The following is a 10,328-nucleotide window of genomic DNA, read 5'->3' as shown; positions in this document are numbered from 1 at the left end:
ATACATACACACAAATACAAGTACGAACAGGATGATCTCAGAAAACTTAAATCTAATTTCTGTCCACATATCATCAGTCTAAGAACTCGTTCTATGTTGGACTTAACAGGTTTTCAGAGATTCACAGGCTTTTATATTTCACAGAAGCGTGAGGCGTAGAAAATTGACGTAAATCTAAATTACTTCGAAGGTACACTGGATGTGGTAGAATTAGCCGATACTGTTAATCAAGTGTTTTGTAACGAAGTTACCCATGACATTAAGGTGAAATTTCACCATTATTTAAACTATCAAGGTACTCCTTCTCTACATCTGTGAACACATATTAGTTGTCAGGACCTAAATATTTAGTTTGGTGGTCTTATTTGTATTCAAAAATATGTTTCGACCTTCGAAAATTCCGATGATAATCCTTAGTTACTACTTACGCTTGTTGACGCTCGTGGAGCAGTATAAGGCTCCCACCACCATTCTACAACCAACTCCATGCTGGACAATACTTTACAGTCGTTTCCAATTCCTATTCATCATTTTCATGTGTGCCTCCTATTCCCAATGCAGTGTGTTCATTGGTCTTCCTCTTTTCCTCTTCCATTCACCATTCCGAGTTAGCACTTGCTCGTGATACAGTTTAGTGATTTCCGTAATGCATTTTCTGTCCACATCCAACGTCATTTCTTAATTTCCTCCTCAAATGGAAGCCGGTTTGTTCTCTCCAACAGTAGATTGGTCCTGATAGTATTTTGTGCAGACAACTGCTTGTAAATATTTGTACATTTTGATGATGGTTGTGATAGTTCTCCAAGAATCATCTTCATACAGTAGAACTGTCTTAACGTTCATGTTGAAGATTGTGACGTTGATGTTAGTTGACAGTTGTTTTGAGTTCCATATGTTCTTCAACTGTAGAAATGCTGTCGTTGCTTTGCCAATGCTTGCCTCTACATCTGCGTCAGATCCTCCTTGTTCATCAATGACGCTAGAGTACGATTCTACTAATACTTAATTTATTAACAAACTACTGCTACCTCTCTGTTTCATTCAGTACTAACTGGCTTTTTGTGAACTAAGTATTCCAGTATAATTATATATCATTCTTTCAGAAAAAATGAGTAGAAAAAAATTATTTAGTAGTTACAACTGCCTAATATGAAAACGGTGTTGTTCTTCATCCTGTCTCTCCATGTATTTTCATTTAAATCTATGTGGTATTTGTACCAACTGATGATTCCTTTGTACTTGATTAGGCGCTTATTACGAATCTCAGTTGTGCTCATCTAATTCTACCTGTTTAAACTGCACCATTTTGAGAAGTCTTAGTTAGCAAACCATTTTGAATGCTTCTAATTATCATAATGTAATACGTACAATCTTGGACAATCGGATTACAGACACTCAAACCTCTTACTGGAAAAGTAAAAACCACTTTGTTTTGTAGCTGAGTAACTAGTTGAACTTAAGCAGTATATGCCATCCAATTTATAGAATGTTAAGGAAGATTATGATAATATCATAAATTTATTTGTAAGTAGAATAGCAACATTTCTGGTTTTGTGCAATTACATTTTGTTAATCATTAGCAGTCACTAATTTATCTATTCCAAGGAGTTCACGTGTTCTATTCCGTAACCATATTATTTCCTCTTTATTTTTAACTATTTTTGACGGTTCTTTTAATGCACAATTTGAATAGTAACCACCAGAGATTAAGTTGTCTGACAACACTGTGTACATTATAGTCTGTACTCCTTTCCATGGACTAATTACTCTTGGTCTATTCACTGCAATGAAACATTTCTAAATAAAAATTAGGAAGAATAATATATTCACAGGGAATAATAAATTTGGTATGAAATATTCATTTAGTATATTGAAAATGACCAAGTAACAAGAAAAGAGATTATATTATGTTGAAGTATGTGAATTCGACCGATGAAAGGTATTTAAGAAGATTCATCAATGAATATCTTAACGTATAAGTCATACCCATTTTACTTGAGTCATTTAGTTACTGACAGTATAAGTGGATGAAGAGTCATAGTTTTATGACAACATCATTTGATGTTGATACTTTGGTAATTTGGCAACTATTTCATCATAAAATCGAACTCATCTGGAATGATAAGTATAGACGCTCTTGTGATTCAATCATGATTGATAGTTTGAGAATGAGTTAAGTGATAATTTTCATTAAATTGAATGTGTTAGTAATAAAAACATTCATTGAGTATCATTTAAATTAAATTGTCACTATTATCAGTAGTAATAGCTGAGCTTGAATCATCTTAATATCATTTATTATGGTCTACTCCAAAGTAAAAAGTAAATTATATTCTACATTAAGTCGACGTAACTAAAAGCTAATAGAGGTGAAAACTTGATAATTCCTTAATAGAGGAGGAATCAGACAACAAAATTTTATACCTTGATGACAGTGTTACTTATAAATTGGCCATGTTACAATCAGCCAAGAGGGGGCCCAATGATGAACCCATAACAACTCCATCTGTCTATCTATAAAAAAAGTAATTATTTAATTTGGATTGTATATTGAGAGTAAATCGAAGTAGTTCATTTAGATTATGTTTCGGGATACAAATATCACTGCTGTTGTTTTCAATAGTCACATAAAAAGCATACAATTCATGTGATTGAAACATTTAGAAAGAGCAAAGTGATATCCAATGAGACCATTTTTCTGAAGTTTACATGAATAAGCGTAACTTGATCTACGAAATCGAATTAGTCAATAAGTCAATGTTGTATCTGTTGATGGGATTTACAACTGGTTGTCAAATTCAAGCTAACCATTTTACAATCAAATGATACGGAGAGTTGTTCATATTAAGTACGGGATGTAGAGACATATTATTTTCATGAGCAGTAGGTAGTTCATATAGTCTTGGTATAGTGGAAGCAGGTAGTCTAATGTATTCATGCCAAATACGGTACTTCAATCAATAATAAGATTTCATTCATATAAGAGATATATGGCTGACACTCATTATTTGTGAAGAAAATATGGACCTCAATAATATTTTGGATGAATTCATTAGTTTTCACCATTTAATTAAATTTTCATTCGAAGAAGACGTGAACGCGGAATTTCTTTTCTTGTTCAGATAGTTCCTTACAAAGATCTATACATAATAAGCCAACCTGGAGTGATCGGTATATGAATTTCCTTTGCTGGGTCCCATTGAATAGAAGTAGAAACCTAATTCACCCTTTATCCCCAGTCAAATATACTTTCATGACATAACAGACGAATAAATACTTCAACTTCGACAATTACTCATCAGAAATAGCTATCCAGCTAGACTCATTGATGTAAACTAAACAACAAAACTACTTTCTGAAATATCGCTGATAGTTCAAAAGAAAACTCTTTACGAATATCGAATTTAAAGGAGATATGACAGCTGAAACCTCGACCAAATGAATTTCAGGATCCCTGAGGTAAACTTTCTACTCAATTACACTTCATATTGTCTTCCTAATCTAGCCTAACATTCACGAATGTGTTGGGAATAAACTCTCGTTCTGACCCACAACGATGTGCATCTGTAAGTTTACTTGATCTTCGGAGGCATGTCCCATTTACAAGAGCACCTGAAAAACTCTGAGTAGGTTGTTCCAAAGGAATCATCCTGCACACAGTCAAAAGAATTAGATCAAAGGGAGGTTGAATTAAAAATCTATGCACTGCTTAGTCATTGGCAGTTCATCAACTCAAGTCCGAATTCTGTGTACAAAATGGAATACTTCTAACCTCTCATCCTTCTATGCTTCTAATACCCTTTGCGGGTATGTTTTGGTCTTGTCTTTGCTCTTATCGTTATTTTATACTTTTTAAACTATTGTCAGTCATTATAAGCAAAGATGGATAGTGGTTAGCAGTAGAATCCAGGACGCGCGTTTCGTCTTATTTGGGATTTGTCAGCTGGATGTGCCTGCATCTCAGAATTGATGTTTACTCTGGGACTAGAACCCAGTACCGCCCGCTTCAAACATGATCGCGTTATCCTATTAGGCAGTGAGTCCTGATAGCCACTTGCTTGTGCAATGGGGTGATCAATTGCAGTCCTAAACATCAATGGGAACATTTAAGTAAACAATACCAAGTGGATTTATTATTAGTCATTATTAATCTCTATCAATTCTTCATGATTATTATGCCTTTTAGGTTTTTTTTCATGATATTTGTTAATTAAATAATCATCTGCCATATTTCTAACCTGTAAATTATTTCCATCCTCTTATCCTTCGAAAATTTTTCGATCATTAGGCAATTTTTTAGTATTTGAAATCGTGGGCCACTTTATGGTGTAATCTCTTCTATCGTTCTGTAGACCCATATATTTGTTTATCAAACAACTATAAATACGGACGTATAGCCTAAGTAAACAATTTCATCGTAACAAAAATATTCTCTGAATCCTCTTTATTTTTGTTGTCGTTTGAGGACTGGTAATTTATTTATCTTCCGTTACTTTTGTGTGCATTTTCACATGAATGGAATTATCTTAACGGTATTGTATCGAATACAAACTAATCAAGGCCTTCGTTCCACTTAAGTGATTGAGTGTTACTGATTATTGTAGTTTCAAGTGAGCTTTATATTTTTTGTTGAATAAAAATTTAATCGGTGTAGAACTGTTCAAGTTACCCAGAATTAAGGTATTTTTCCTACACTAATTTACATATGTTTCAAAAACATGAACTATATTCCATTCTCAAGTAGGATATCTGGATGCAGCTAAATGATTTGAACTTTCTAGATGACCTAGCCATTCTACATCATTCACAGAAACAAATACAGGTCAAGACAACCAGTGAAAGCACCAGCCTCTGAAGCAGTAGACCTCAACATCAACTCAATCAAACTTGATGGAGAAGCTCTGGAAGAGGCGGACATCAGCACCATAGGTGGACAAGGAGGATCTGACGCAGATGTAAAGGCAAGCATTGGCAAAGCAACGACAGCATTTCTACAGTTGAAGAACATATGGAACTCAAAACAACTGTCAACTAACATCAACGTCACAATCTTCAACATGAACGTTAAGACAGTTCTACTGTATGAAGATGATTCTTGGAGAACTATCACAACCATCATCAAAATGTACAAATATTTACAAGCAGTTGTCTGCACAAAATACTATCAGGACCAATCTACTGTTGGAGAGAACAAACCGGCTTCCATTTGAGGAGGAAATTAAGAAATGACGTTGGATGTGGACAGAAAATGCATTACGGAAATCACTAAACTGTATCACGAGCAAGTGCTAACTCGGAATGGTGAATGGAAGAGGAAAAGAGGAAGACCAATGAACACACTGCATTGGGAATAGGAGGCACACATGAAAATGATGAATAGGAATTGGAAACGACTGTAAAGTATTGTCCAGTATGGAGTTGGTTGTAGAATGGTGGTGGGAGCCTTATACTGCTCCACGAGCGTTGACAGGCGTAAGTAAGTAAGTTAGTAGGATAATAAACACTAAACATTAAAAGTTGTTTAATTTCTACTAATCATTTGAACTTACCAATGCAAAACTTTTCACGTCTCGTAAAATTTCAGTTTTTACAACACCAGGATGGACGCTAACAACAGTGATTCCACTATCATGCAATCTCTCACTTAATTCAACAGCATGCATTGTATTGGCTAACTTTGAAAGACAATAAGCTTTTACCTCACCATATTTTTTTGGTTGAATTTGCAAATCTGGTTTAATTAAACGGCCTCTATAGTGTGCTATTGATGACAGAATAATGATTCTCGATGGTATCGAACGTTTTAATAAAGGTAATAATAATTCCGTTAGAAGGAAATGTCCAAAATGATTAACACCGATTGTTATTTCAAAACCATCAATGGTTTCTTCATATTTACTAACTGCAAGACCGGCATTGTTAATAAGAAAATGAAGTTCTAAATAATTGACTGTGATTCGTCTAGCAAATTCTCTGATTGATTGTAGAGAAGCCAAATCAAGTTGTTCAATGATGAGCTGAAAGATAATTTGGAAGTATGTTTTGTATAAATAATAACCATCGACCACATGGGATGAAAATGAAGTTAAAACAACATATATAAATGGATAATATTGTTTTCAAATAGTTCTTTATCCGGCCTTACTCTAATATACAGTGTTAGATATATAGGACCGGTCAAGGTAGTTTATGGGCAGAAAAGATAATTAATTTAGATGTTGTGTCTTTATAAACAAATGTTCCACTAGTTGAGATAACCGAGTTTATATGCAAACAAATATTAGGGAAATAAATGAACACCAGCTTTCCAGAAAATAATCTTTAAATAAAGTTAATTTTGTTCTCAACATTATGAAAGAAGAATTAATGGGATAACAATGGACTCACATTCAGGTTCAAATTTAGCTTATTTCTTTCTACATAAATTAGAAATTGGAATCGTCACGGAAGTTATCGATAAACTAGATCTATGCATCCGTTACATCAACAATACGAATATTATCATAAATCAGAATCAATGATTTATGATTCAGTCACTGTGATTAAAAACTGGTCATTGAATTTCGTTATACTCAGAAGTTACATGGAGTCGAATGTAAGTATCCTCTTTTCATCTTGACTACATTCGGGAATATAGCATAATTAAGTTTCATTACTAAATCTCATTGTAGGACAGAATGATAGTCTAGCATATCGACTCCACAATGTAAGGGTTCCATGAATGGATAGACGGAAATGTTGTCATGTGCTCAACAGATTTCAGGTTTGTTCAATAACATTTAAATGAAAACATCACACTTCAATATTAACATAAACCAATAACTAATATTCAGGCACGGATTCACTTGAATCGATTGTAAAATCAATGAACTCACTTGGTCACTGTAGATTGGACTCAACGATGAGATCACTTGTTTACACGCTATATCAATGTTCACACTCTGTGGATTATCGGCACCATATTTCTCCAATAAACTATTTTTGGCATCTTCAGCCTTTCGTAGATTTCGACATGCCATGATGACTCGAGCACCACGACGAGCCAACTCACCAGCTGTCACTAACCCGATACCAGTGTTCGATCCAGTGACAATGGCTAACTTCCCATCTAATCGTTTCGAAATACAACATGCTCTGTGCCAAGTCCCAATCGTCTCAGACATTTATCGAACCGATTGTATACTGGTCGTGCGTTATGTGTGAAACTATGTTTACAAATTCGGATGTATTCTCAGTTCAGATCAGAATAGTGTCACAATTTGAGAGACGTGTCTTTAACCAGTCGATTTTCAACAACCTATCCGTATGTAGAATGTTGTAAACTTTGAAAGTGACTATAATAATGTGTCAAGGTAGAGAAAGAAATACGTGATTTCAAAGTTGTCATTTGTTAATTTTCTTCCAATAATGTGAAGGGTAATATGATTTCAATGTGCGGATTGATTGGTGCTAACAGAGAAACAGAGTATGTGAGCACTTAATTAGGTGGCCAGATTCATCAATCGATTTCAGTTCTACACTCGATAAGCAATCAGTTGACCATAATACAAGATGGGTATTAGACTTTTATCACTGATATTTTGTCATGTCCTGATTTAGAAGATTAAGCACGAATTTTTGCGTCAAAGTTTGATTAAGATGAACTGCACATTCATTGTTCAAATTTTCGAATACAATGAAGTTGATAATCACTTTTTGAGTGAGTTTAGCTTGAATTGTATTACAAATTACATCTCCATAAATCAAACGTGAATGACTTGTTAAAATGTGAAAACCTTACATTAAATAGATTAAAGAGAGCAAGAACAAAGATTGGTGCAGAATAATATGAATTCATTTTATTTCGTTAGGTTCTCATCAGCTGCTTACAACCTAAAATATTTGAAATTCAACGTTATTATAGATATTGACATATTTATACATAAGAGGGTGATTAAGGATGAATGAATGTATCATGGTGTAGTGAAGATTCAGATAGAGTTAATGAGGTCATAAAATTTTGTCTCGAATAAATAAAGTTTGAGAGGGAAAGTTCCGGAACATTGAAATAGTGATTAGAACTCATGAAAATATGAAATATGGAATGACGTATTATTCGAGGTATGTTGATGATACCTTCATCGTATGTAATAATCATCAACATGCAATAAATCTGCTAAGGTTTTTCAACGAAGCACATCCAAATATCCATTTCACTATGGACCATGAAAAAGAAAACAAGTTCCATTTTCTCGATATCGCGATGAAACGAAGAAAGGATGGTACAGTTCAACGTTCACTTTATAAGACACATGGAATGGAAATTATCTCAAGTTCAATAGCTTTTGTCCAATCAGTTACAAAAAGGCACTGGTCAAAACAATGTTTCACAGAACAGAAAGAATATGTACTTCCGATACACTAGAAGAGGAAGTTATGAATGTTAAAAAATGTTTAAAGAATAACGAATACCCACTGAAATTTATTGAGAAATATGGCAAACGTGAAGATAAAAAAAACCCAAAGAAACTACAGCAAATAAAAAGCCTATTTTTATTCAACTTCAATTCAAAGGTGACGATGTCATAGGATCAATCAATATGAGACTAAAAACTGCATTGACAAGAACTTATCCTACAGCAAAATTGATTGTCCTATCCAAAACAACATGTTCTTTGACACAATCAAAGGTCGACAAGTATCCCTTTCATGTTACCACCAACTGTGTATACAAATTTACATGTATCTGCCAAAGCAGTTACATTGGTAGAACAGAAAGGAGAGCCTACGTCCGATTCAAAGAACATATTCCGAAAAGTTTAAGATTAAATGGATTAAAAGCATCCAGTAGTGCTATCACAAGACATCTCCTTGACAAAGGACATGAGGTTGATATACTGAATTCCTTCAAAGTGATTAACAAACAATCAAACTCCAACCCTTTGAAATTTGCCGAAGCAATAGCAATCAAACGTCTAAAACCAGATCTGTGTATCCAAAAAGAGACAGTAATAAATATTTCTTTACCCTGGTAACAATAACCCCCCTTTTATTCATTTATTTCTCTATTTATTTGTTGCGTCATTACTCCAACTCTTTTAAATTACATCATACATAACTGACTGATTTCAATTCATATTTTCTTTATTACCATTAATCTATTTTCATGAGTTCTAATCACTATTTCAATGTTCCGGAACTTTCCCTCTCAAACTTTATTTATTCGAGACAAAATTTTATGACCTCATTAACTCTATCTGAATCTTCACTACACCATGATACATTCATTCATCCTTAATCACCCTCTTATGTATAAATATGTCAATATCTATAATAACGTTGAATTTCAAATATTTTAGGTTGTAAGCAGCTGATGAGAACCTAACGAAATAAAATGAATTCATATTATTCTGCACCAATCTTTGTTCTTGCTCTCTTTAAGATAATAAAAGGAACTATGTGTATGAAATTAAATAGATTATTTGTACATCTCCTTTTAAATGTTTCCCTTACAAAATTCATTGTTCCCTCATACCTGCAGTTATACCAATTACTCTCAGTTTACATTCCTGTTGTCTTCAATTTGATCTTCTTATAATCGTCTGCTGTCATGTATTCCACTTCGGATGAGTGTTACGTACTACTTATATATGTCAACCGAATTAGCATATACTACTCTCGTCTCCCATTTAAAAGAAAGTCACTGTTGCCGTGCCACTTCCTTGTTTGCCTCAGTCTGTGCCACGTTGTCCATCGAAACGTTGATTGAAGCAGGTGTATTGACCTTCGTAACAGTGTTGATCTTCTGGGCCATCTACATGTGATGTCCACCCAGTAACCGGATATCTCACTACTTCCCTTCGTCGACTGAGACTGATAGAGCCAACGCCACCCTACTAGCCATTCCACTTCTGACTGGTGTTACATGTAAGTTATATCTGACAACATGAGTAGCATATACCACATGATGATTGGAGTGTGTTTAAATTTTTCCTTGGTAATCAGTTGCGCAAATTTAGCTTTCGAAATATTCCAGTCCTTATGAAATGTTATTTATGATTTTAAGTAAAATACCAATTCTTATTTGGTTTATAATTTGATCTGGAGTTTTACAAACTACATGAATTCAATTCCTACTTTATCATCATGAAATTGACAAAGTCGGTCATACAAAAAGTTTATTGCTACTCTCTAAACTCTACTATAATCATTACTCCGAATGTTTAGTAAAAAGAAGTGATTGAGGCTTGTATAAATTTTTAGCAATGTACAGTATTCATGTTGTTCCCAGAAGTTTTGGTCATTTTTCTATTCATTTGGTGAGTAAGTGCATATTACAATACAATTTC

General features: G+C 33.9%; 1 protein-coding gene across 1 annotated transcript; it reads right to left on the bottom strand.

Moving 5' to 3' along the window:
* Positions 1-1,569: 1,569 nt before the first annotated feature.
* Positions 1,570-7,163, bottom strand: RDH12_5 (Retinol dehydrogenase 12; the record flags this gene model as incomplete). Its single annotated transcript, XM_051218884.1, has 3 exons — positions 1,570-1,797; positions 5,550-6,017; positions 6,876-7,163. 3 exons carry the CDS (start codon positions 7,161-7,163, stop codon positions 1,570-1,572), a joined length of 984 nt encoding a protein of 327 aa, XP_051072669.1.
* Positions 7,164-10,328: the final 3,165 nt, after the last annotated feature.

Source organism: Schistosoma haematobium, chromosome ZW (assembly GCF_000699445.3).
Source record: "Schistosoma haematobium chromosome ZW, whole genome shotgun sequence".
In the NCBI taxonomy this organism is placed as follows: domain Eukaryota; kingdom Metazoa; phylum Platyhelminthes; class Trematoda; order Strigeidida; family Schistosomatidae; genus Schistosoma; species Schistosoma haematobium.
The sequence above is the reverse complement of the archived record's forward strand: the minus strand, read 5'-3'. Positions and strand labels throughout refer to the sequence as shown.